This window comes from Centropristis striata, chromosome 6 (genome assembly GCF_030273125.1).
Source record: "Centropristis striata isolate RG_2023a ecotype Rhode Island chromosome 6, C.striata_1.0, whole genome shotgun sequence".
Lineage (NCBI taxonomy): Eukaryota > Metazoa > Chordata > Actinopteri > Perciformes > Serranidae > Centropristis > Centropristis striata.
In genome coordinates this window covers 8,422,355-8,450,316 of record NC_081522.1, presented here as the reverse complement: position 1 = coordinate 8,450,316, position 27,962 = coordinate 8,422,355, and the positions used below count along the sequence as shown (strand labels likewise).

At 40.6% G+C, this 27,962-nt stretch overlaps 1 protein-coding gene across 1 annotated transcript; it reads right to left on the bottom strand.

Moving 5' to 3' along the window:
- Nucleotides 1–9: 9 nt before the first annotated feature.
- tasor2 (transcription activation suppressor family member 2) lies at nt 10–26,944 on the bottom strand. Its single transcript, XM_059334347.1, has 22 exons — nt 26,300–26,944; nt 25,853–26,001; nt 25,400–25,495; nt 25,230–25,302; nt 23,069–23,160; nt 22,829–22,966; nt 21,454–21,587; nt 21,295–21,311; nt 20,945–21,044; nt 20,755–20,849; nt 20,536–20,642; nt 18,134–18,206; nt 17,935–18,006; nt 15,643–17,829; nt 14,497–15,247; nt 13,805–14,273; nt 6,216–10,097; nt 4,810–4,932; nt 4,574–4,727; nt 4,365–4,470; nt 985–1,166; nt 10–756 (listed from the first exon to the last, which is right to left on the bottom strand). Exons 1-22 carry the CDS (start codon nt 26,331–26,333, stop codon nt 659–661), a joined length of 9,132 nt encoding a protein of 3,043 aa, XP_059190330.1. The 5' UTR covers nt 26,334–26,944; the 3' UTR covers nt 10–658.
- Between the last annotated feature and the right edge of the window lie 1,018 nt (nt 26,945–27,962).

Below are 27,962 nucleotides of genomic sequence, written 5' to 3'. Positions count from 1 at the left end.
GCAAAACAATTAAAGAACCATCTTTATTCTCAGTCAAGTTTCTCTGTACAGTCATGAAATATAAATCCATTAAGTGCTAAGTGATCATGTTAAATTGTTTTGCTCCAACTATTCAACTCAATAGTTAAGAATAATTGTCAGCAACCTTAATGATGTGTGGTAGTTTACTTAAATATATAAAACATACACCGTTTGAAAACAGCCTAACTTAGCTTTGTTGCAATGTCAATTTTTAACCAGAAACAAACACTAACAATGATTGTGCTGCAATGTATAAACTTAAGATTGTAAAGACAACAAAATATACACTAAAAAAGGCAATTTACAATGACAATACATAACAACAGTATACAGTATATACAGAAAACCTGCCTGCATATTGGTATTATTGCCACGAGATCCATTAACTGAATGATAACTTAGTTGACAAAAAAACAAAAATCCTAGTCAAATCATAAATCAAGGTATTGCTCGATACAAAGAGCTGAACAGACTTAATATTGAACTTCCAAGAAAATATTGAATGTAGTTAGTTTGAATTTACCATAAAATGGTAAATCTCTGGTTCCTCCTCAGTTCCAATGAGTTTTTTTTATTGTTGTGTTCTTGAATTAGCACAACTTTAGTGTGTCCAGCTGACTTTCTCCAGTTCAGCAATTCAGGCAGTAAATGCTTCGCTTTGAGAATACGTCAGGAAAGAGTCGAAAGTCATTGTTAAAATGCCGTTCTTTTCAAATGCGCTGTCTGCCGTCGTATCTGCAAGAATAATAATAACATGTCATTGTTTTTTCAACTGCACAATAACTTTAACCTTTACAGGTTAACCAGTGCAGAAAGTCATCCAGTACTATGTGACTTTGGGGATCTTTTTAATGTCCAATTCATTACTGAAAGCTTTTCATTATGTACAAGAAATGTTTATAGTATATAATAACAATTGTGAATATAAGGGTACAGTTAATGTAAGTGTGAATTGTGTCTTACCGGTTATAAATACAGGGTAACGGGCTGATATATTCTGGACCTGCAAACGGACCAAACAAGTGAGATAGTCGGGCTGCTCTCTTGACATGAGGTCACACTCATGGTAAGGCAAGACCTCCAATATTCCATCTTCTTGGCACAAGTTTAGGAAGTGCTTCTTCTCTTTTGCTTCTGGACTTAACCTGGATATGAGGGGAGGAGACAAAGTTCAAATGGACAACATTTTAACAGAAAGGCATTTATTAAGTGCACAATCAGCATCACTCTTTCATAAACTGATGGAAAACACTAAATAGTAACTGAAACTAGAAAATTTCCTCTGGGGAAATTCTGAAAGAGCCACGGGGGCTACTGCTGGTGTGTGTACACTATGATGAAATTCTTCAGAGATTTCAAACAATACTAGAAATATTATGATACTATATTATACACAAAATGTGTGTGTGTGTGTGTGTGTGTGTGTGTGTGTGTGTGTGTGTGTGAAGCATGTTTATCTGGAGGAGTGTGCGCGCTTACGCGTGCGTGTGTGCGTGTATCTGGATCTATGAAGGGTATTTTATGTCAGCGCACGATATGAAAACGTGTGTACAGCGCCTATGCGATGACATCAAACCTCTAATGTGCGCGTGTAAATTCCATTTGCTTTGATGAGCGACACGTGACGGGTGAACTACGCCTCAAATACGTGACATGAAGACCCGAGTGACTGTTAAGTACAATTCTACATGAGCGTACAGACACACGCTGTGTAGTGTTTGTGGAAATCAAATAGCGATGGGTCATTCGTGCCGTGCCACTTGTCTCAATGTACAAATAATTATTTACTTTATGATGACAAATTTTAAGTGTAACAGCCGCTTCGCTTCACAATTAAAGCAGTTCATGCATCACCAAGAGAGACCGATGAGACAGTTTAGGCTGTTTCAAGTCTAAACGTGCACACGTTAAGGCATCTGAAGCGTTGGCTTTAGGACAATAACACACATGCGTTAACGCGTGTCACACGTGTACGCCTGTAACAGTATATCAGGACTGGACCATTGCTCAGGAACAAACTGAGGAAGAGGCTGTGTGCATTTACGCATGAGGTCCACTGGATCATCAGGACCTGACAGTTATTCATTTTCTATGTTCTGCAGCATATCTACACAGATCAGCTGTTACACAGAGTCTCAGCTTCATACGGGATTGTTTATAAGGAAGCAGAACTTGCAGATGAACCCCAAGCCCCAACAGAGCTGTCAGGATATTTCTATTATTTTCAGGCCCGTTTTTATTTTCTTGATAACGAAATCTCTCTCTCTCTCTAGGTTTGAATGATATCGAATTCATATTTAATGATAGCAAGGGTGAAAGGGATAATTAAAATAATTTCAGCTTCTCAGACACCATAATCACTGTCATCACTGAATATTAAGTAGCCATGCAGACCTATCCAATGAATATTCAGTAGCCATGTGGACAGCAGTCTCTTCTCAATATGATTCCATCGGACCTTATATCTACACTGTTTAACCCAATTCGGCAGCTATGCACAGTCCCATTATGTTTTACAGACATTTGTAGTAAACAAGAAGTAAGAAAACAAAAATCGTGGGATAAAAAAATAAATAAAAAAATAAAAAAAGTATAGTGTGCTGGCATAAAATACCCGTCATAGTTTATCTGGAGGAGTGTGCGCGCTTACGCGCGCATGTGTGTGTGTGCGTGTGTCTGTAACTGTAATCACATCAAAGGCGTTGGGGTCGACCAATCAGAGCAGAGCAATCAACAGAATTAACTGCTGCTGGAGAATGTTCCGGCACAGTGACAGCAGCCCGAGGTGGACAGACTGGAATTTCTGGCCTTGAACAAAAGCATTTTTGGGCAAAACCATAATACCTATCATTGATCCGACTTCACTTTGAACGTCGTTAGTTCTTCCTGAACAGCTACATATGTTTTTTGTTAAGAAAAATTAAGAAATAGCTGTGTAAGAGTGAAAAACTGTTAAACATGCTTTTCTACAGAAATCTTCCTGCGTTTTTAATATGGGAGTCAATGGGGCTGTTGGTGCGTGTTGGTGTCGCATCTGTGCGTCCTACGCCCAAACTATAACTGACAGCTTTACCAGAGGATTGTGAGTCAGAAGACAAATTTCCCTAAGTTTCTATGTATAAATTATTTCTGTAGAGTGAAATTTGCTGCCTGGAGCACAGTTTTCACATTTATTTTTCACAATTTTTTCTCTCCCTCTACACTCTGAGTGAGGATGTCACAGACTGACACGAACATTACACCCATTATAATCTCAGAATTTCTCCAAAAATGATCATGGTCATTGAACAGGGATTGATAAAAAACTATATGACCTATCGAAATGTGGATTAATACACCAATACACAAGACTTGTGTCTACTGTTTAGGTGAAATTATGCCGGAGAAGTAGACGTTCTCCAATTATTGTTCTTTTTCTCTCATTTTTTTTCAGCCGTCCCATTCACTTCAATGCAAAATTTTGTCGTTTGTCATGACTTATGTCGCGAAAAATTTGTATTCCGTAGAAAAGAGTAATAGCACACCGATCCCGATCAAACTGCACGTTTTGATATATAATTTGTCTAGTAGCGGGACGAAATTGTGTCCGGAAGAGGAAGAAGAAAAAATCCACAGTATAACAATATACTGCTTTGCCCCGAGCAGTGGTCCCTACAGCTATTGCTATAGGGATATACTGTGGATTTTGATTTTTTTTTTGTTATACTGTGGATTTTTTCTTCACGATTGCCCCGTGGCCCTACATATCGTTAGCCTCATAGCATAATTGCCTAAGTCATTTTTTGGCCAAATTGTGATATCTGCCTAACTTTACTCTCCTGCCACTGCTGCATCTTTCTGCCTTATTGCCTATGTTCTCAACCTATCAGAACACTTGTTAGAGTCCAAAATCACTTTCTGCCTTAGTCATCTCCTTGACTTAGGCATTTTTGCCGCTACATACAAACCAAACTACATTATTTATATGTAAGAGAAAAATCGCCTTAGTCAGGGCATATTCTGCCGAAGACACTTTTATCTGTTATGAAATCGATGTGTTTAATTTTTTATGCAAACTTGTTCACACTTCTATTTGAACTTACTGTTACAATATCAATTAAGAATACCAATGGGCTTACTAAAAATTGTGTATTTTCTTGTTTCCCGAAAACGTTCAAATATGACTTAGGCAAATATGCTATGAGGCTAACGATATAAGGAAAGTATGTGAAAGAGATGTGAATTCAAATATTCAAGAGGATGTATTTTGAGGAAAGGAGAAGACCTTTAGACATCTGTTACCTGCCATGCAGGGAAGTGAGAATAAAGCCATTTTTGCGGTTATTTTTAAAGTTGACCCCTACCTCGCATTTTCTTTCAGCCGCCGACTGTCCCTGTAGTGCAACATCCATTTCCACTTCCCCGTTCGGCTTAGCTCTTGCAAGATTTCTTTCATTTTTTTCATGTTACCTTAAACAATTCATACAAAATTAATATCATGAGTTGAACAGGCTGCTTACATTACACGATGTTAAACAACAAAAAGATGGTACTCAATTTTAAGTGCACATACAAAGACTGAGAGGCTCCAGTGCTGCTCTGTCAAACACTATGAAGCCACCCCTCGTGAAGAGCTCCTGATGCGTGAGGTTCACAACATCGTCTGGTTCGTCAATCCCAACAAACTGCACATGTGGTGAATTTTTCAGCTTGAGCAGATGCTGGACCTGGGGTAGCCAAAAGCAGAATAAATAAGTCCTGTTTACCTATTGCAAAAGTCCTGTCATTATTTTGTCTCTGATCAATTACCTCACAAATGTGCTCCGCAATGTCTTCATTCCTGAGGATGATGAGTAGAGATGAAGAAGTATCCTCATCAAGGAAAAAGGCTGATGGCTGTACAGCAGTGTGGCCCTCTGCCTCTAACTGTATCTTTTGAAAATAAAAGGAGAAATGGCCCAAGCTTTAAACACAATTTAGCATTACCAAGTCTTATACTGCCTTAACATAAGAATTTGTCCTGTCTTGACTTGCCTCAGTTTATACTGCGACTACAAATATGTACAAGGGTTATCAAAGGGCTGGTAGATATCCATGAATTCAGCATTCCTTTGATAAGATCTGTGCATCTACTCTTCTCAAACATGAACCAAAACTAAAACTGGTACAAAAAATGCAATGAGACATTTTATCAAGTAAGACATGAAATGCTAGAAATGCCTCAGTCTTGACTTATGCACACATAAGATTATAACTCAGGATAATATATTTTTTAATGACACTCCACCCAAAATCAGTTATGGAACCCTCCCCCCTTTTAGCTTGAAAAATAGGCAAATGTTTGTAGCCACACTATAGTGAAGTTCAGAAGCTGTGATTAGTTTGGATGCAAAGCAGGTATGACATTCAAATTGTGATTACGACCATTCACATTTCTCCAACCTCTCCAATTATACGTTCACCTAAATATGGCTGAACACTGACACTGCTTTTCAAAAATGTATTTAAAAAGTTTGTTGTGAAATGCTGAATCAGAAATGCTACAATGGAAATGTGAGACAAAGGGAGCGAACTTGCGTCGTCACTTACAAGTCATTTGCGGACAATGTGTTGCTACTGGTACTGAAGAGGAAGGACTACACCAACATCTAACTGAAGAGAAGTGCTATTTGCAGGTACTGCAACATTGCCAATTGAGTGACGCAATGACTGCTTGAAGACAGTAAACAGATGTTCCAATAATGCTAAAAGTTAAGGTGTGGCAGGCTGCCAAAAGTGAAAGAATGTGGAGGAAACTAATATTCTCTGATTAGTCACTGAAGCTCAAATTACCACCTTATTTAATGTTCATTTATCTTTATCTTCAGTATTTTTTTTCTAGCAGTAAATTGTTAAGGGTAGCATTGGGACGGTCACAACGTAAACTAAGCTGTATAGTATAGTCCTGGAATAGTGTGTCAGGACTGAGTTAGGAGCAGTAAATGTATTCATATTTTTGAAGAACTGTACAAAAATGCTGCAACAATATTTCCGTTGTGCAATCTTGAATTCATGCTGACCACAATTTTTGATATCCATTAAGGTGCAAACAACAAATTTGTTCTGGCACCTTCTACACAGAAGATGAGCTTTACATTGCCAAGTATGGTATAACTTTGAAATATATATAGGTAATAGAAATACTGTATTGGAAGTTTGTTGAAAACTTATCTTACCTTGGTTTCCTCAAAGAAGGCATCATCTGACGTCACTAGTATGTAGAATCTGTATTTTGTTTTACAGGATTTCTTCACGACTGAATTCAGATTACTGCGAAAACTTTCATCCATCTCTTTCTTCATTTGATCACAGAAGTCAAAATGTTTACTTGGTTCCATCTTTGGGTTACATCTATCCATCCTGAGGTGTTTAGGTCTGGACGGGACCTTTTTGACAGCACAAACATTACTCATCATGGCCTCATACAGACTGGCAGACTCCGAAGTCACACCAGAAATTCCAGCATGTTCCATTGGGTTCCCTGTTCCTTGAGACAATTTTTGAGGTTGCAAAGTCTTTTCTTCTTCTTTGGTGTCTGACAGGTCTTTCCTTTCAGACATGTCAACCTTTATTTTTTGTCCAACAATTGAGATTAGGTCCAAATGTGCATTCAAGTGATCAACTGAATCCTCCTCTTCCTCAAGACTGCAGAAGTGCACAGACACAGGACTAGAGCAAGACATATTCTGTGTGTCATGCGTGTCCTGTTGACAGACGGATCCCCTCTTAGTCCTTTTCAAAAGCTGTTTCATTTGTTCTGAGAAGATAAGGCACTCCTGTTCCATTGATGCCTCAGTAAGGTCATCTTGTAGGCACCTCTGCGAAACCTGCTCCAAAAACGAACAACTTCTTTTCTGGCTGGTGTTATAGACCGTACACATGAGTGAGCTATCAGGTCCCAGGAAAAGACTTTCGTCTATTATGCCACCATCTCTGTAATCTGCACGTGAGATTGAAGCCTCTGAGTGGTCTTCCTGATCCACCTCAATGCTCTGTTTAGTTGTGTTCCCAACTTTCTCAACCAAACAATATTTCATATAACCTTGGTTTCCATCAACAAGTTTAGAGGAACCTTTTGCAGATTCAAAAGACTGCATGGGCAGAGATGATGAAGGAAGCATGTTGAATTTTGAATCGTCCCTTCCTTGGTGCTGATATAAGTGATCTACCTGTCCAAATTTAGCCTTGTCTGATTTAGTGTCACTAAGATTTGATAACCAACTGCTCTTTGAAGTAAGCTCACTGGACTCTTTTTCATTAGTTAGTCCTTCAGAGGTTCTCTTAAAACTCTCTGTCCTTTTCTCCAAGAGCGGGGTAGTGGGTGTGGTGTAAGTGACTTTGGGGGTTTTAGTCTGTTTATTTTTGGAAAAATACAGCATTGCAGCATTTTCTATTTGTCTGTCCTTAGAGATGCCTTCTGCTTCATTTTCATCACTCTTGGATGGTTTCACTGCCATGATGGGACGCTGACTATATGAACGTGGATCATGACTTAAATTGGTCTGTGATGTTGTTTTATGTCTATCTTGGTCAGTTTTTGGTTTAATGGCTAGCAAACTCTCACTACAGGGAACAGATCTGTGGGGATGACAATAATCTTGCCCTACTGAGGTTTCCTGTAATTTATCTAATTTACTTTTGCAAGGTGACAACACATGAGAGGGACCTGTTGATTCTCTGTGCAGTTCTTGTGAGGTAGAGGCTAACACCATTGCTAGCGTTGTATTGCTTATTTTTTTGTCTTTAAAGTCAGCTGAGGTGTGGCTTGGGGCTAAGTGAGTGGTGAGGGACTTTCTGCTGGGGTTAGGGGTTTGATCGAGACGTTTGATATCAGCCTTTTCAATCTGGGTGGGTTTGCCAGTGAGGCTTGATTTGGAGAGGAACTTGTCTATACTTTGTAGAACTCTTAAAGTCCTTATTTCAAGATCAGACTTCTGAGGCATCTCTAAGCCTTTGCCAAGACATTTGTCACTCACATTTTTAGAGGTTTCACTACCACTATAGGCAGAAGCACTAGTACTACTAGGTTCAGAGGAAGCTAAGTACTCATATGGTTTCTCATCCATAGTTGGGGTAGGGCACCGGTCATCAGACTCACTTCCAGAGAGCACTGGCTGGTTAATTTCACTTACAAGTGAAAGGGATATTTTGCCCACAGACAGTTCTGTTTTTTTACTGTACATGTGAGATGTAGTGCATACCCCTGTGGGTAGGACAGTTTCAGGGTAGGTCGTGTCATTGATAAATGGTATAACGTCCAGGCTAACTTCTTGAACCTTGACTTGTGACTGTGAGTCTTGTGGTTGGACTGAATCCTCTCCGGAGGTGTCTATTCCAATAAATGGAATTACAACCCCACTATAGATCTTTTCCAATGCCTCATTTGTTTTGTCGATCTGTTTGAGATCTGTTTCTTTAGTCAATGCCAATTCAGCTTCAGGTAAATGAGACGGATGATGAAACAGTTCTTTTTCAGTTGTGGTGTCATCCTTGTGCTCTCCCCCAATTGATTGAGCATCCCCATCTTCATGAATTCCACTACCTTCATTGAAGTTTACCATTACTTTGTTTTTGCTTTCTATTTCAACACTGTCACTTGTCTGGGAAATAGTCCCATCTGCATAAGACCCATCTAATGAACAGTTCTTCCCATCAGATTTGGGTGACACCAACTTCTGATCATGTGCCTTATCTGCCAGACAAATTCCATTTTCTGAATATTCTTCAACTGTAGGCTTTCTAAAAATAAGCTCCATTTCTGATGAAGTGTGAGATTTTTCAAAAATCGCATTTTCATCTGTCAACCCATTGCCATTTGTACACAGCTTTCTCAACTGCAAATCATGGCAAGCATCTTGTTTGCTGTCAGCATGAGGTGGCTGCTCATCCAATGCAGGTTTGTGATTGCTCTCTGTGATGCAATCCTTCTTTTCGAGGTCTTGGTCATCACACAGCATAGGTACTGGCTGATCACTCGAATCCCTGTCAGCTTCCACAGCTGAAATGCAACTGTCTTTCTCATCAAGTCGATCATCTTCACAAAGCATAGGTACTGGCTGATTACTCAAATCTCTGTCAGCTTCCACACCAGAAATGCAATCGTCTTTCTCATCAAGTCGGTCTACTTCACACAACATAGGTATTGGCTGATCACTGGAATCACTGTCAGCTTCCACACCTGAAATGCAGACGCCTTTCTCATCAAATCGATCATCTTCACACAGCATAGGTACTGGCTGATCACTCAAATCTCTTTCAGCTTCCACACCTGAAACGTAGTCATCTTTCTCATCAAGTCGGTCTACTTCACACAGCAAGTATACTGGCTGATCACTGGAATCCCTGTGAGCTTCCACATCTGAAATGCAACCACCTTTATCATCAAGTCGATCTTCTTTTCCAAAGTGATGTTTATTTTCAGTCACTTTACCGTTGTGTACTGTACAACTATCCACATCTTCATTTACATTTTCAGCCTTGCCTGTTGAGATTGCTTTAGAGTCCTCTTCAGATGACGGTTTCTCATTTTCTAAAAGACTTCCATTGCAGACTACAACTGACACTTTCTTTGTTGAGTCATCATCTGTACAGATTACTTCTGGAGAAGTTACTACATTGCCTTCTTTGTATGACTTTACTTTCACAATCCAATTTTTCCCATCTTTGGATTTAGTTTCATCCTTCTCCACTGTACGGACGACATCATCTGCTTCTTTGTTGCCGTATACCTCTTTGTCTGTCACAGATGATGATAAACTCACCTCTGTAGCCTTCAAATTTTCAATGCCATCTTTCATATCCGTCTTCCCATTGTTGCATCCAGTTAACACATGGCCAATTCCTGAAGAAGCTGAATATTTTTCTGGTGGAATACATACACTTTCCATCTCTTCTTGGCCAACAATTGTTGTTCGATCACCTTTAGAAGATGATACATCAGTGTGCTCCAGGCTCTCAGCATTTTGCAAAGAGGCACAAGCAATCTTATTTTCAAAGGTGCTTCTGCCATCATTCACCTCATTGAGAATCTCTGTGGATTGTACCATGTTTTCATAACACTGGAAAAAGAAAAAAGAAAACAGAATAGGAATTACACACACATTATGTAATCGTTGTGTACCTTGTCTTGTGTGTCCTGCAGCAAAACAAATCTCCCTTCAAGGGACTAATAAAGTGATTCTGATTCTGATTCTGATATCTGAAAACTGTAAATGCTGTTTCTCTCTTTTAACCAGGGTTTTTCAAGGTCATTTTTGCCTATGATGCAGAAGCAATTCCAAAAATTGACAAGCAAGTTCATCAGACATACACAAACTAACAATTTTTGTCATTAATCAGATAGTACATCAGCAGCATGGTATGTACAGTCCATCTGGGGAATGTGCACATTACCAGAGTGTGATACAAGTATGGGCATGATAGACACTGGACAGGGCACTTGGAAATAAGCACACAAACATCAATACTTCTTCTAGTATATGGTTCATATAGTGCAAACCATTAGGAACACAAGGAAGCATCTTCAAGAAGTTGGGAGGGACTTCAATTTGACTGCCCATTGGGAAAGGTTAAAAGGGATTTTTTTTAAATGAGCTGATTTTATTGGCTATCTCTGAAGCTCATCCAGACAATCTATTTCTGGTGTACCAGGAGTATGCATCAATCATTGAGGGGTTTGCATGGGAGCTGGGTTGTCAGGGACAATAGTTGTTGATAGGGTCTTGCATGTCTACAGGCCAGAAGATAAGTTATTTTGGGGTTACCACCACCAAGGAACAGAACATGGGGTCTTGTACATGATTGGCTGGGCAGCATGCAAAGTTGCAAGCCTTGCATATTAGCTACTGAAATTAGCTCCCCTCCGGAGATGGAGCTGAGTTTTGTGTAGGATACAGAATGGCACCAACTATGCATAGTTGGCCTCATTTCTGTGTTCCTGGATAAAAGCTGGACTGCTGGTCTGGAGACGTTAAGGGTTCTGGCCTTGTGGGTGTGAGAATACTCACAGATCCTGGATGCTGATAGACACTGAGAGGTGGAGTTTACCCATGGAGTATGAAATGATAGTCCATTTCTTGTTTGTGCCCATGTGCTAAATAAACCTAAATAAGGAAGTGAATTGAACTCTGAATGTCTATCAGAGCCTCAGATTATTTTAGCATTCCTGGGGAGACTGGAGACATGAGGTCTGAGAGAGCCCTGAAAACAGTTTGAAGCTGTAGACAAAAGCTTTTGACTCTCATTTATATTTACATTTACATTTACATTTAGTCATTTAGCAGACGCTTTTATCCAAAGCGACTTACAGGAAGAGTAAAAAGCAAACAATCAAGTATAGTGCAATAAGAGCTATAAGTGCTAGTGACAATTCTTTGAGGAGTAGACTTATCATGTGGTCTAGGAGAGAAGATGCTCTCTGAAGAGCTGGGTCTTCAGGAGTTTTTTTTAAAGGTAGAGAGGGACGCCCCTGCTCTGGTAGGAACTGGTAGTGTGTTCCACCAGCGGGGAACAAGAAGTGCAAAGAGTCTGGATTGCCTTAGACCAACGGGGGGCAGAGCCAGGCGCCGTTCATTGGAAGAGCGCAGCGGTCGTGAGGTAGCATATGTCTGAATCAGGGCGTTCAGGTAGCTAGGAGCAGTACCGGAGACAACTTTGTAGGCCAGCATTAGAGATTTGAATTTGATGCGGGCTGCAACAGGTAGCCAGTGGAGCTCAATGAGCAGCGGAGTGACATGTGACCTTTTTGGCTGGTTGTAGACCAGGCGTGCCGCCGCGTTCTGGATCATCTGAAGCGGTTTTACTGAGCAGGCTGGCAGGCCTGTCAGGAGGGCATTACAGTAGTCAAGTTTTGAGATGACAACAGCCTGTGTCAGGAGTTGAGTGGCATGTTGAGTTTGGTAAGGTCTGATTTTTCTGATGTTGCAAAGTGCAAAGCGGCATGACCGGGTAACTGAGGCGACATGACTGGAAAAGGTGAGTTGGTCATCAATCATCACCCCTAAGTTTCGCACCACCTTGGTGGGTGAAAGACACAGGGAGTCAATCTTGATGTTGATGTTGTGGTGTATTGTGGGTTTAGCAGGGAGGACCAGCAGTTCAGTTTTTGAAAGGTTCAGCTGGAGGTGATGTGCCTTCATCCAAGTGGCTATGTCAGAGAGGCAGTCAGAGACCCGAGCAGAGACCGATGGGTCATCAGGAGGAAATGACAAATAGAGCTGAGTGTCATCTGCATAGCAGTGATAGGAAAAGCCATGTGAGTGGATAACCTCACTCAGAGAGGTGGTGTAGATAGCGAATAGCAGGGGTCCCAGCACTGAGCCCTGGGGAACCCCTGTGGTGAGGCAAGACAAAGTAGACAACTGTCCAAGCCAGGATACACTGAATGAGCGTCCTTTGAGGTAGCAATCAAACCAGGACAGAGCCAAGCCAGAGATGCCCATTTTAGAGAGAGTAGAGAGGAGGATGCCATGGTTAACTGTGTCAAATGCAGCTGACAAGTCAAGCAGAATGAGAACTGAGGACTTTGCTGCTGTTCTTGCTTCTTTTAAGGCTTCTGTCACAGACAACAGAGCAGTTTCAGTTGAGTGACCGCTTTTGAAACCAGATTGATTTGGATCAAGAAGATTGTTCTGTAGGAGGAATTCTGAAAGTTGCTTAGCGACCGCTCGTTCAATAGTTTTAGATAAGAATGGAAGAAATGAGACAGGACGATAGTTCTCGACTTCAGCAGGGTTGAGAGAGGGTTTCTTGAGAAGAGGTGTTACCCGAGCTGCTTTGAATGCAGTGGGAAAAGTGCTGGAGGACAGTGAGGCGTTAATCACATGTGTGACAGCTGGCGTGATGGTTGGGCTAATGGACTGAAGAAGGTTTGTTGGTATAGGGTCCAACGAGCATGTAGTAGGACGGCTACATGTCAACAGTTTGGATACCTCACTCTCAGAGAGGGGTGTAAAGCCAGAAAATGAGGTGCTAGCAACTGATTCAGTGCCGCCCAGCTGAGATACAGAAAGACAAGTAGTAGGACTTCTACATGTCACAGTATTAGGAGTCGGGTGGGGTTCAGAGAACTGGCTGCTAATTGCTGCAACTTTGCTTGTAAAGAAGGATGCAAATGTGTCTGCGGTGAGGCAGGTAGGAGGAGGAGGAGGCGGAGGGTTGATTAGTGATTTGAAGGTGGAAAAGAGTTTCCGGGTGTCAGTGACACTGTTGACTTTGTCGTTGTAAAAAGCAGTCTTTGCATCAGTGATGCTGCCTGAGAATGAGGACAATAGTGTCTGATAGTTTATGAGATCGTCGGGAAGTTTGGTTTTGAGCCATTTTCTTTCAGCAGCTCTGAGCTTGGTACGCTGTGATCGAAGGGTATCAGTCAACCATGGGTGGGATTGGTTGGGTCGAGCAGGCCTTGTAGATAAAGGACATAGCCTGTTCAGACATGAGTTCAGAGTAGAGCAGAGTGAGTCAGTGGCATCATTAGCCTTCAGAGAGGAGAATGTGCTGAGTGGAGGTAGGGCAGATATATGCAGGGAGGTAGATGCCATATCACTGTACTGGTTAACAGTGGATAGTCCCTTTCAACTCACCCTACTACCTTCAATAGTTCTTTGTCAGTAATCCCCTTATTGTTCAGACAAGAACCTGCAGGATTTCAGCACACAAATCAGATTATCTAATTGTTCTATATTCTAAAGACCGTCTGAAAGTCCTAACAAAAACATTAAATGAATAATAGTCTGTCTTTGATATAACAGTACAATTAGAATCAAACCTGAATGTTGCTTGACTCCTGAAGTCTCACAGAGGACTTTGGGGTTTTCAATGTTTCACTTGCTTCTTTCTGATCACCGGACACGGAAGTCTCTTTTCTGCTGAATTGTGGATCTGAAGTGGCAATCTCTGAATTGGACTTTTTCAGTGACAAGTCCAAAATCACAGGTCCTTGGTCCAACACTGACTCTTCTTTTTTGCTGAGGTCCAAGGCTATCAAAATGGAAGAGTCTGAAGTGTCTGTTACACTCGGGTAAGCAGCAAATGAACTGGCCTTGACTGACCGGCCCTCAGACTGAGCCAGGGATACCATTCCACTGGAAATTTCCAAAGAATCCCTCTTTTCTGAACACAGGTATGAGTCAACATGAAAGAACCTGGCTGTTGACCGGCTGTAGAACAGACCTATCCACATGTGGACGATGAGCCGGACCTCTTCACTGGTGTCTTGCATGGAGAAATCCCATGGTCTATCGAAGATGTGAAATGTACAAAAAATTAGCTCTCTCAGATGAATAATTGATGTTTATGTCATCTTATCTAAAGGTTAACTTTACTACATATTGTCCACATTTGTCAGTGACATAAAAACAAGTATAGCACTGAAATAATTTGAAAAATACAGTTACAGTTTTTACTGTTATCTTGAGAATTCTTGCATAAATAAGTAAATAAGTAATACAAAGTACTTACCCATGCAAGGCTCGGACGACAGCTCTATCCTTTAAGTCACTTGAAAACCTGCTGTCTAGATTAAAGTCATAGTTTTCTTTCCATTGCTTTGTGACTTGGATAGATCCGTCCTTGTCCACAAAGGTCCGGGAGTGTCTGAACTTTCTTCTGCGCACCATGTGTTTTTTCAGGTATTCTGGAGTCCTGTGGTTTTGTTCTCTTCTGTCTTCCAGGCCAACAGCGGGGTGTAGTGTTTGATTTCCATCGCCATACATTGTGTTGTGATGGTGCAGCAGTCTGGTAGAACCACTTAAAGGGGATACCTGGAAGGGTGTACCTGGTAAACCCAACAGTAGAGAGGAAGACGGGGGCAATGAGTAAGCATGTTCTTTAGATACCAAACCAACCAATTCACTGCCTCCCACAAGATGGCTTGGTGAAGAAGACTCAAGAGGCTGCATGGTTCTAGCAGCAGGCTGTCTAAGCAGAGCATGAAGAACTGACTCTTGTTCAGCACTGGTAACATCTTTTGAAAGGTCACACTTCTTCAAACTTGTCTCAGGTTCTCTCTCAAGTGCTGCGTCTGGTTGCGGCGAAACCTGGTCATTACTGGCACTGAGTGCCAAGTCAGCAAGTAAGTTCAAAGCATCTGTAGATGAGCAAGCACTGTTCATTTTTTCAGTCTTCCTGACAGAATTATCCCTAGTAGTACACTCTTTGTATTTGAGTTTTTCAGTTGCAAAACAAGCTGGGGTTTGAAAATGCAACCACCCTGTGAAGACAAACAGAGGAGAAAAAAGAGAAACCGCATGAAAATAAAAAGTAGCACATTGAAAGCATTTGAAATATAGCAATGTATCACTATTAGGAACCTGTAACCAATTTATAATCTAGGCTAACAAAAGGATTGGTTTATTGAGCCAATCACACCATGTTTGGGTGCAGATGCATTGGGCAGGCAAAATGCAGGCAGGCAAGAGAGGAGCAAAAGCAAACTAAGAACTAGTAAATACTTAGCAAAGCACAGTGATAGCATGAGGACAGTTGCAGAGGTAACAGATCCAAGAAAAGGGTCACTCAGTTTCAATGTCATGTAAAGTACTGACAAATGTTACACACCATGCAAAAAAAGCATTCTAAATTTTAGAATTTTGAAATATGACTTACATTTCTTTTTAACATACTCTGTGGAGATGCCTTGATGCTTTTTGAGCATTTTAATCCTTCCCCTTCTTGGAAAGATTGATGGAGGCCTGTGTAGGATTGTGGTTGGTTGTTTGTCTAAGATGGTTTGTTCTTTAGTTTCTGATGAGTCTGTCTTTTGTTGAGCACCCTGACCCTCAGTTTTCTGAACTTTATTTGGTGTCTCCTTAGGGGTCAGGCCTAGTGCATATGCAAAAAGAGGGTCAACTGACAGCAACTTTGAAACTTCCTTGACATGCGCACTGGGGTCCTGGACACTTGTAATTGAATAATTACACTTCAGCATCCCAGTGCCTGAGTCAACTCGCCCCTTCTTAAGGCAGGGCTCAGTGTCCTGTGCAGTGTCTGCAGTCTTTTCCTCTGACACATGGAGATCTGCTTTTCTCTTTCCTCTGAGGAGAACTGTTCTTAATTTACTCAACAGAAATTCACCCTTTGTAGCAATCTTTCCCGGGGAGAGGGTATTAGTGGGCTTTTCTTTAACTGCTTCTGATGGAGGAGCTGCTGTGCCATCAGTCTTTGAAAAATGCACATTACTCTCTTGCTTCGAAGTCAATGAACCATTGTCATCATCTGAGGGTTTCAAAACACTACATTCAGGATTCACTTCACTGACAACAATGTTTTGAAGATGGTTCTCTCCAGCCTTGGATGTTGTGGCAACCGTTTCATCTGCTGCGGTCTCTGGAGCTGTGCTAGAGTCTTTCTCCATTTCGACTGTATCATGCACATTCACAGAAGCATCAACCAGTATGCTTTCAGGGCACTGCTCATCCTTTGTAGACCGATACTTATTCTTTAAAGACTTGATCTGATCAGCAATATCTGCGGAGCCATGGGGAACTAAGATTCTTCCACATTCACTGATGACTGGCTTTAAGTCCCAGCGCTCCGTTTTCTTTCTCTGAGGATAAGCTTCAAGTTCCATTAAAATGGTGCTTTCCAATGTCTGCTGAACAGGGTCTGATTTGTTCTCCTCTGGTACTGCTAATCCAACAGAAACAGATCCCACCATTTCATTTTTTGAGGATGGTTTTCTAAAATTGCGCCTTCTCCCTTTTCCTTTCCTCTGATCAATATTTGTGGGATTAGTCAACTGTGGGAGGCCTGATGATTCCTCTTCCTTTGGACTCTTGTTTTCATCATCCACTGGTATTTGTACACTGGGAGTTTCAACACAAGGTTTAGCTACCTTTTTCCGGACTTTACAATATCCCCTCCGTAGCTTCCTCCGTTTTCTTTTTGTGAGATGAGTGACCTCAGGGCAATCCAGAACTTTTTGGGCTGTAACAGTCTCATCATTCAAAGAGTTCACTCCTGACGTTTGTAATTTTGCTGTTGAAAACCCAGAAAGCTGAATTTCATTATCCTTTGTTGCAGACACAGTACTGATTATACTTAAGCTCGCATCTGTGACAGTTCGCTCTGCTGAAGTGATGCTGACAATCAGCTCAGCAGGAAGTTCATCTGATGTAGAGGGAGTCAAGAGATTTTTGGCCCCAATGTCATCGTGTTTGATCAGAATAGTCAGATCAGAAATGTCAGTGTCTTTGGTCACATCTCGAGCTTGCAATTCATCTGGTACAACATTTTGAGGCAAAGCTGTTAAGCCAACTTGTGCTTCAGCACTTGTTATACAATTGTCCACAGAAGTTTCAACCTTTACAGGTGATATCTGGCCTGTTGACTGGTCCTCTGTCTCCATATTAACAGAATCAGATGGTGCCTCCTCAGGAGATGAAAGACAGATGTAGACATCATCATCAAGGTCTTCCATTCGCTCCTCTTGTCCAGCCGCCAGGATTTCTGAAGCCTTGCAGACTGGCAGTTGATAAGAGACAGGTTTGCTCAGATATGACCGGACACTCTGCCACGCCCTGTTAGTCCACTCCGGGGATGAGTAGAGGTGCTTGTGGGCATCCGGCACATCATACTGATCTGGAAAGATGCTGACTTCCTTAGAGGGACTTAATTCCAACCCAGGATTTATCAGTGCTGCGTAACGTTGCATATGCTGCACTAAGACTTCACGCAGTTCTTCGCCTGGGTCAATGGGTGTTTTCTCAACTTCGCCCTCTGCATAACTCAGTATTGGTAGAACCCGCAGGACTTCAGTTGACATGGCGGGTTTTCTTTGTCCAGATTTTGTGTCTGTAAAAAAATCAAGAAACATTACTTCTTTAATCCCTGATTTTGTATTTATGACATCAATATGTCAAAATAAAAAATTCACTATTAAACACATGTTGTACTCACTTCTCTGAATGACTTGTGAGACTGGAAACACAAATATGCCCTGCAGGACATCACTTGTATTTGACCCAGTATCTGAAAAACAGAGAACGATACTGTACGTGACTCATAGGAAGTGAAATCGTGGTTAAAAACAGAGAGAATTCAGCAATTTTTTTCATGACACTGACAACATAGTACTGTGATTATTTTCATATCTTACCATCATATGTGAGGAAATGGGAGGAGTGCAACAGAATAAGAAAACCACCATCATTCAGCTGAATAGTGAGAGCCTGTGTATGAATGAGCAAGTTTGTCATGGACAGCTTTTTGATGTTGGATAGCAAGTAAAACTCAACAAAAATATTACACCACCTATGCAAATATATATAAACAGGAGACCAGAAGTTTACAGGCATCAATAATAAACAGTAAAATGATTGACAGTTTAACGATGAATCAACGTTTTAAATCATTATTAGGGACCGAGCACTAACGGTGCGAGGACCCTATTGAAATTGGTCCGTTTATTATTATTCTTGTGAATTTTGAATTGCTTTTTTGGGGCCTTTCTCATATTCAAAAACTCACCATTTGGAATATACGTTAATCTCATGTGAAATTTACATATTCTGGTATTCGCGGGAATGGGCGTGGCAAAATGACTCACTAGCGCACCCTAAATTTCACTACCTCACACAGGTTTGTCGTACACACACGAAATTTGGTACATACGTGTATCATGGCAAGACGCACCAAAAAGTCAGTGGAAGCCATATCCTAAAACGTACAGGAAGTCGGCCATCTTGGATCGAATATGGAATTTTCCCTATTTCCACACCACATACTTTAACGAACTTCTCCTACAGATTTAACCCCATTGACTTCAAACTTGGTCAGAAGCATCACAAGGCCTTTGGGATCAAAAGTTGTATAAATCTTTACCGACGGTCACACTATGTGGCCGTGGCATGGCGGCAAAATATGGCGTCTCGCCATAAAACACGACATTGTTATAACTTTTCCATTCTTTGTCCCATCTGCTCCAAACTTCTCATGCTTCATCAGAGTCCAGCCCTTAACACTTCTCCATAACAATATTTCATAAAGCCCCGCCCCTTATGCTTTATCCACGCCCCCTTTCATAAAATGACCACATTGCATACTTTACATAACTCCTCCGACAGATTTCACCCCATGGACTTCAAACTTGGTCAGTACCATCACAAAGCCTTTGGGATCAAAAGTTGTATAAATCTTTACCGACGGTCACACTATGTGGCCGTGGCATGGCGGCAAAATATGGCGTCTCGCCATAAAACACGACATTGTTATAACTTTTCCATTCTTTGTCCCATCTGCTCCAAACTTCTCATGCTTCATCAGAGTCCAGCCCTTAACACTTCTCCATAACAATATTTCATAAAGCCCCGCCCCTTATGCTTTATCCACGCCCCCTTTCATAAAATGACCACATTGCATACTTTACATAACTCCTCCGACAGATTTCACCCCATGGACTTCAAACTTGGTCAGTACCATCACAAAGCCTTTGGGATCAAAAGTTGTATAAATCTTTACCGCCTGTCACACTATGTGGGCGTGGCATGGCGGCAAAATATGGCATCTCGCCATAACACACGAGACTGTATAACTTGACCATACATTGTCCAATCTGTCCCAAATTTCACACACGTGATTAGGGTCCAGCCCGGAACACACCCACGTGTCAATATTGACACACAGTCATAGCGCCCCCTGCTGGCAACAGCAAGTAACTTGTTTTATACTTAGCCCTTGCAGTAGGTTTCACGTAGAGACACCAAATTCGGTACACACATGAATCATGTGGAGACACACCAAAAAGCCTCTTGGACCCATACCTTAAACCCAACAGGAAGTCCGCCATCTTGGTTTGAATATTGCACTTGTCATCGTTTTTGGCCATTTCCACGTCGCATACTTTAACGAACTCCTCCTACAGATTTCATCCAATTCTCTTCAAACTTGGTCAGTACCATCACAAGGCCTTTGGGATCAAAAGTTGTATAAATCTTTACCGACGGTCACACTATGTGGGCGTGGCATGGTGGCAAAATATGGTGTCTCCCCATCTAACACCAGACTGGATAACTTGACCATACATTGTCCAATCTGTCCCAAATTTCACACACGTGATTAGGGTCCAGCCCGGGACACACCCACGTGTCAATAGTGACACACAGTCATAGCGCCCCCTGCTGGCAACAGGAAGTAACATGTTTTACACCTACGCCGAGCACAGTGGTAGGAGACACGCCATTTGGGACGCATAGGGACTGAGCCCACATCGCCGCGCCCGACGTGCCCTCCCCCGACGGCTCCACTCTGCTCGGTCCCGTTCAGTCCTGCTTGCAGGCCTAGTTTCTTTTTTTTTTTAAACCAATAATTTGTTGTAAATGTAAAGGTTTGCTTGGTCTTCTGCATTTTATATTAGTGTGATATCGATGTTTCTGACTCTTAACCAAACTTTGGACCCTGATAAATCGTGATAGGTTTTTGTGGGTTTTTTTTATTTATTTTTTTACATTTTATGGTATGAATGAATAGTCTATGAAAGGTTAATTATCAACAGAAACTCACAATCTCTTTCTCCTTGATCTCCTGCAGAAGCAGAGAGAGTGAGTTGGTTTCTTCCACTTCAGAGGAAACCAACTCACACAGACTGCAGAATAAGCCATCCAGAAAGACTGAAAAACAGGAGAAACATAAAATAAGAATTGTATTGAGACTACTACTTAAAAATGTAACACCTGCGTAATAAGGCTGTTTTCCCCTAATATTTGTAATATAGTTGCACACCTTCACCAGAGATGCAGGTTTCAAAGACAGTCCTTGGCAATAACTGTCGCAGATCTCGCATGGAAATAACTCGGTCAATTTTCACCACTGGTGGCCTTGAGTAGAAGAAAAAGACACAGAAAAGGGATTATATTATCTAAATTAAGACATTTAGGAAAACATTTTTTGACTACATTACATTTTGACTTACAGTTCTGCAGGGATCAAGGCCCCTGATGTCGACCTCACCCCAACATTGTAGCACTGGATGCCTATTTGGAGCTGACCTTTCCACGGAAAGTAATGACGGACTGGAAAAAAAAGATAAAATCAAACAATTATTTTTTTAAATGAGGTGTACATTTTTTAACAGTCCATTTTTAGTAAATGGATACAGGTGTGAAATACTTATTGGTATGTCGGTTTGCATTAATAACAATGACATTGTTTAAACAGTACTTTTAACTAACTACAGTAACTACAGTGCTATTTTATTTCTTTTTGATAGCAATATGTATTGAGAAACCCGACCAGGTTTGATTTTAAATAAATGTTACTTACCAAGCTTTTTATCGTCACTGAAAAGAGAAATCAAGAAACAACTGATCAATATACTGAAATATTCTCAGTTTGTATGAAATGGCATTTTGCCCAGTATGCAATATTACAGTTGTATAAATCTCAGGGCAGAGCATGTGTATTAATGCAGTGATATAGTACCTTTTCTCCTGTGGCGCTGAAAGTGTCGCTTTGGTATCCGTATATGAAAATGACACAATGGCAAAAGGATAGGCAGCGTTGGGAGACTGGGTTGTTGCATTGCTTCCATCATCTAGCAGCTCATACATGTAATACTGAAAGGATGAAACAAGACACACTTGAGCTGCCTGGTGTCCCTACAATTTTGAATTTATAACATGCACTCATGCATTACGGTACTAAACACCGTTGTGCTAATAAAAATCACACAACCAGAACCGAACTGCACTACCAGCAAAACACCTGGGGCCTCATGTATCAACAGTGCGTACGCATAAAAACATTGTGTACGCTGTTTCTCCCGCGCACACACCACATGTATGAAAAGTGAACTTGCCTTGAGAATGTTTGGACTGCTGCACAATCTTTCGAGGTGCTGTGAGAATGTGCGGTGGCACCGCAAACTTTTGTTTAGCGGAAACTACTATCTTTTATGCTCTATTTAAAACGTGTTTCATATCTAAACTCAAACTACACTGGCATTGGGTTTACAGTGTATAGCTCTCAGACAATGGAGGAAAAATGCAGTTTTCCACCCTCAATAACCCGTTCTAAATATGAGGGGATAGATTATTTTTTTCATCCATTATCATATAGATTTCCCCAGTGTACTGCTGCTTTCTTGTGCAATGATAGTATGTTGAAGTCAATATGTTTTTTTAAGATTGTATAGTTTCTTAAGTCTATATATTTTGCTATTTCCACTATTTTTATATACATATATACTGAATTTCCCTCTGGGGATGGATAAAATATTTCTGATTCTGATTATGGAGGGCTTACATTTTTCACAGATAACCTGCCTTAATGGTAAATGGACCTGCACCTATATAGTGCTTTTCTAGTCGTTTTTTGCAACCACTCAAAGCACTTTACACTACAGAAGGTAGTCACCTTGCATCTGTGTCTGATGCTGCCCCCCAGCAGACTGCAGCATAAAACAACACACTTGCCACCACAGACTGATAAAACATCTGCAGAACCTTACTACAGATGTCAAGAGATCTCAGCTTCCTTAAGAAAAAGAGGCGGCTCTGCCCCTTTTTGTAGAGAGCGTATGTTTTTAGGGACCAGTCCAACTTATTATCCAGGTATACACCTAGATACTTATAACTTGGCACCACCTCGATGTCCACATGTGGAGGTGAGTTTGCGTACATCGTTTTCTAGTTTTGGGAGTACGCCATCTTTCAATAAAAAAGCTACGCACTCTTTGATACATGAGGCCCCTGGACATTTGTAGGTGAAATCAGCACGGTGTGCTAAAATAATGTAATGTATGTGCATTTGTAGGACACAGTTATGACTTTCTTCAGCAGTCAGTTCCTCTTCTTACCTGGGTTCTCTCAAAGGCAAGAAAGGAGCTGGTTTTGGCAGATACTGAAGGCAGCTGTTCTGACACATGACAGTCAAACCCCACAGTGGGTGCAGTGAAATTCTGGGTGTAGTTCTCCAAAACCTTTTTAACTTTACCCTGTTGGTAACAAGAAAATGACAAGGATGTTGCTTATTAAATGCTTTCTTTGAATGAAATGATTCCCCAGCCAAATATTTCACAATTTCCTCTTTTCAATACCTTTGTCAGCCTGATGATGGCAATGTAACCAGATTTCCCATGATACCAGCGATTCAGATCCAGACAGTCAGAGTACATTGATATGTAAACACCTGTGTGAGGAAAGCAGAAAACATCCACTTAATGTTTGCTGTTTAGTCATAAATTAATCCAGGTAGGCCCACTTATCTAGATTTGAGGACATCATAAAAAATTACAATGATTAACTCATAAGTTCAAAGTGCCTTTCCAAACTGTCACTCCAAAGCAGCAAGGCCACACCTTGAAAGACGAATGTTTATCTGCTGTCAAGGACACACCACCCGTTTAACAACTATCTGAATGATCTCACCTCACCCACTGCAGCTTGACATGAAGTTGAAACAATGTCACAGTGTTATTTATACAGAATTCCTCTAAGAAGCCAGAATACATACATATATTTAAATGTGCCAACAAGAGATTTTATCATAAAATTAGATGGATTAGATTAGATTAGAACACTACGTATACTTTAGGAATTTTTTCCACTAAATCAAGCACTTAGTTCTTTGTTCCCACAAAAGGAATCAATACACTTTATTGATTCTACAAGGAAGGAGAAAGTGTAGTCTCCCAGCAGCAGAAAGCACCTCTAATGGCCACCAGATACTAGAATTTTAATAGTTACTCTCACTTCTTCTAACGTGTCTTTGTGAGGATTTTTTTTTTTTTAAACTGACTGGCAGGACAGATTAAGCTGGCCGAAGAATAAGGGCTGGGTGCTGCTGCTTCCTTACTAAAGGACACATTCATAGGCCTGTTCATGTCTTACAACAGTGTATTTTCTGAAGTGAGGCTAGAGCCATTTTTGGAAGTCAAATCAAAATATTATCTATTGGGCTTTAGGCCTTCTGTTATTCACTTGCTTCATAAAGGTACTTTAATACATTTTCCATCAAAGACACATTAAATAGCTTTTAATTTAAGGTGTTCGGATGTCTTCTCTTAACTGTGTTTACTTCAACAACGTACCAGTCAGTAAGACTAGGAGTGTAAAGAGATTTTTTGTGATTGCTTCATACATACATTGCTTCAAACATATAATGTATGATTAAAGCATTAGAATGCATTCAAACATGAATGAGGACAAATGAGACACTTGACATTTGTGACATTCAGGTAAGGTTCTTTCAGGTCGCAAAGCCTCATAAACAAAGAGCCATTAACCGGTTTGGTAGGTGTAGTGCGTCTTTTATACGCCCCCGCAGGAAGTGTGGTGTTACAATGAAGAAAGTTACAACATATGACTGAATAATCCTTTTAAAATGTGTCCTTCAGCTATTATGAAATGCATGATGGCAAATATATTTTGCAGCACTGCAATTTACACAGGAACCTAAACAGATGAAAACAGGCAAAGACGTTCAGTGCCGCTATATTCAATTAAATGTGACACAGTGGAGCCCTTGTTTTCATGTGCCACTCCACCCTTCCGCCGTTTACAGAAAAACAAGGACTTTGACCATGTTTATACCTGATAACGTCCACACTTATCACAGCTTAGAGTGGGTGGAGGGTAACAGACAAAATATTTTTTGGGAAGAAGCATTTCAAATGTGAAGTTATAAAGAAAACAAGATAATAGATGTTACAGTCAAATGAAACCCATTTTACAATATACAGTAACACAAACAGTAAATGTTAAATAATAGGCTTACTTCCTTCAATACATATCTTAACCCTGAACTGCTGTGCAGCAACTTATAGTTTCTGTTTCACAGCAAAAATTCTTCCACTTTCATTTCTATACATGCCTAGATCCTATTAAATCTGCTTTCACTTTCAAATACAAGGAACCACCACACGCTCAACATGGACTTTTCCTGTTACAGATATTTTGGACAGGCTGCATGCATTGGAACTGGATATGGCCTTCAAGGTAATAACTTGGGGGTAAAATACCTAAAATGGCTGAGAAAGGTTTAATTCTTTGCATTTTTCTACCAAGTAATTAAAAAGTTAGTATATATATGTCACAGAACTAGTTGTGGACAATCTTAACTTGTTGTCTGCATAATAGTATAACTTCTTGTTTTGCTGTGGCTGAACTGAGCTGCTGCTAAAATGTCACTGTGATCTCACTGCTGGTTGACACAGTGGCAGTATGACAGGAGAACACACATAAATCATCACAAGTTACCGTTCGAAGGATCTCCCAGAGTTGTGCATGTGCTGTTCCCAGTGAGCACACCGGTTTCTCCGAGTGCATTAGCCTTAAAACAAATACAGATATCAATATCAGCGAGATCAGATGATGTGTTGAGGCATGTTTTATTCTCAGGTGTGCCAGAGAGTTTCAAGAATTTTTACCTTGTTGACATCATCAAACAGCAGAAATCCATAACATTCCTCTAGTTCCTCCTCTGAATATCCTGCTTCTTTTCTCTTTGTTCGGAAAGCATAATACTGATGTAATAGAGGAAAAATGAAGTCAGTTTAAAAGCTGGCATTCCTGTTTGAGGTTCCTCTCATAGCATTGAAGCGCAGTTCCTTTGTTTAGGAACTGACTTCATTATTTTTCAAATGTTTTTTGACATAAAGTATGAAATAAACAAAGTACAACTTCTGTTAGATTAATCACTGCTAATGGTCAAATACCAGTAGTCAAAAAAGGGTGTTTTTATGATATATTTTTATGTTTAGGACATGAAATCCTGTTGAGCTATTAAATGTGAACTGGTTTAAGGTTAACCATTAAGTGTGGCTTAATGTTTAATGAAATCTTAATGTTGGGACACGTTAGGAATACAACTTGGGACTGACCTTTTCCTCCAGTGCTCGATTCTGAACCAAGACAGCGGACTTGTATCTGAAGGACTGCTTCGACTCCTCATACAAGTACGCACTTTTAAGTGGTGCCAAGATATTGTTTTGAAAGACGACCGAACTTTCTGAGACAGGCACTAAAACACCTAAAAGTGGACAAAAAATACATACAATTTAACACAGTATGTTATAGGCACACAAGAGATATTGCGAAATTACAGCAAATTGCGCATTCGCTTTTCTAAAAGTTTCCGAGTTATTTCACAAGCTGGGACTGAGTGTACTATGAGACACGACACCTTATCTACGCTTCCCCTTTCTCCAAACTCTGCAGCAAAAACAGGTTTATATCTCAAGTATGATTACTTGAAAAAAACCATCCGATCCACGTTTCTCTAAAAACCTAAAGTGAAAGTTACCACGAGGAGAAAAGAGCTTCATCACCTTTACTCGAGGCACCACCATTGCCACTTTCCATTGCTGAGGACTTATGAAATCTGTCTTTCTCTCCTTTCCCTTCGTTGAAAACAGTGGTGTGTCGTTGAAATCATCACAGCAGAATCATAATGTCCCGTGTATTTGGAATCCAGAAAACCTTTTAAAGTAACTTGAGCTTTCGCCGCAGTTTCAACAGACATATTAATGCGACAACCAGGAAGTTACACAAATAAGCGACAGTCCGGACACGTAGAGGCAGAAATATCCGATTAAATCCACTTTTTGTCGTTTCACAGGCAGTAAATCCGTTTCATTATGAACGACAATGGCTCTTCATGCAGCGGTTATGTCGCATGTAGAGTCCGTTACGAAAAAGAAACAGAAACCTATCGAGGCGACAGCATCCATCTTGAAAGTCTACACCAAACTGTGGTGGTGAGGCAGTTTGTTGAAGCTAGTCTGCGCCTGCGGTTCACTTCTCCTGGCTGAGTCTGTCTTTCCTCTTTCCAGAGATAAATTAATGATTGCTAAGTGTAAACGAAATTACACTGACATAACACTGGCATAAACGGCGTTTCTAGCCTTACCGTGAAGCAAACATATAGCTTTGGTAATGTTATACTGGGGATTCTACAGTACAGTTTTAGTTTAGTGTAACTAGAGATTGTGGGGGAAGTTTGGATAAGCGCTAACACATTTTTGCCAACACTCATGAGGCAGCACCAAGCTGTAGTTCAAAAATGTGTTTCCACTGGGGTTATAATTTAAAGTGAAGTAGCCTATTTGTTTTAAGAAACACATACTTTGATAGAATTGGAACTGAAGACCATTTTGCCATACATGGTATAAAGTTACTGACATTTTAAAGCTCCTTTAACCCTTTGGAGATTGGGGCTATTTTGTCGTTTTTTGACTCCTTTTCATTCTGCCTGTATAAACCCCTTAAAAATCTTTACCATGACGTGTTGGTATCATTGTTTTTCAGCACAAACCCACTTATATGACCTGACTATATTTTCATTTTGGCTTACTGGATCAACATTTTGAACAAAAAACCCCCCCCAAAATACAAAAGCACACACACAAAAATACATTAAAAACACACAAAAACAAACAAAGAAATGACAAAGAACATAGATTAAAGAAAGGTGTTTTTTGCCTCTGCTGAAAAGGGGTGGATGCATTAAATTGGACATGGAAACTTCTGGAAAAGCCAAAACTTAAGAGAAAAGTTGACAGCAGGGCTCCATGCTGCTTCGTTTCTAAGTCGTGACTTCATGAAGAAGTCATGCTCCGGCGCTTTTGTGGACTCCAGAGGGTTATAAAAAAAATTGCTGACACTGAATAGGTTTGTGATATAGCTGCATTTATGTTCTGTCAGAATATTAAAAAAATATTTAGAATGAGATACCGACTGGGGAATTTAATTTTAACACCCCCTTAAATTGGAAAAACTTGGAAAGTCTGCAAAATTTTGGAACCCAACTTGTCAAGTCGACAAGCCATTATTAAAACGGTTAGTTGCCATCCATGTACATGTACGGCGTTTCTAGCCTTACCGTGAAACAAACATATAGCTTTGGTAATGTTATACTGGGGATTCTACAGTACAGTTTTAGTTTAGTGTAACTAGAGATTGTGGGGGAAGTTTGGATAAGCGCTAACACAT

Bases quoted from the DNA above. Each gene is read 5' to 3' on its own strand.
- tasor2 (XM_059334347.1), bottom strand. From the start codon at position 26,333: ATGGAAAGTGGCAATGGTGGTGCCTCGAGTAAAG. The intron at 21,588-22,828 runs GTAAGAAGAGGA...TCATCCTTTCAG, and splicing joins TTGCCTTTGAGAGAACCCAG to TATTACATGTATGAGCTGCT. The intron at 757-984 runs GTAAGACACAAT...TTATTCTTGCAG, and splicing joins TTACCCTGTATTTATAACCG to ATACGACGGCAGACAGCGCA.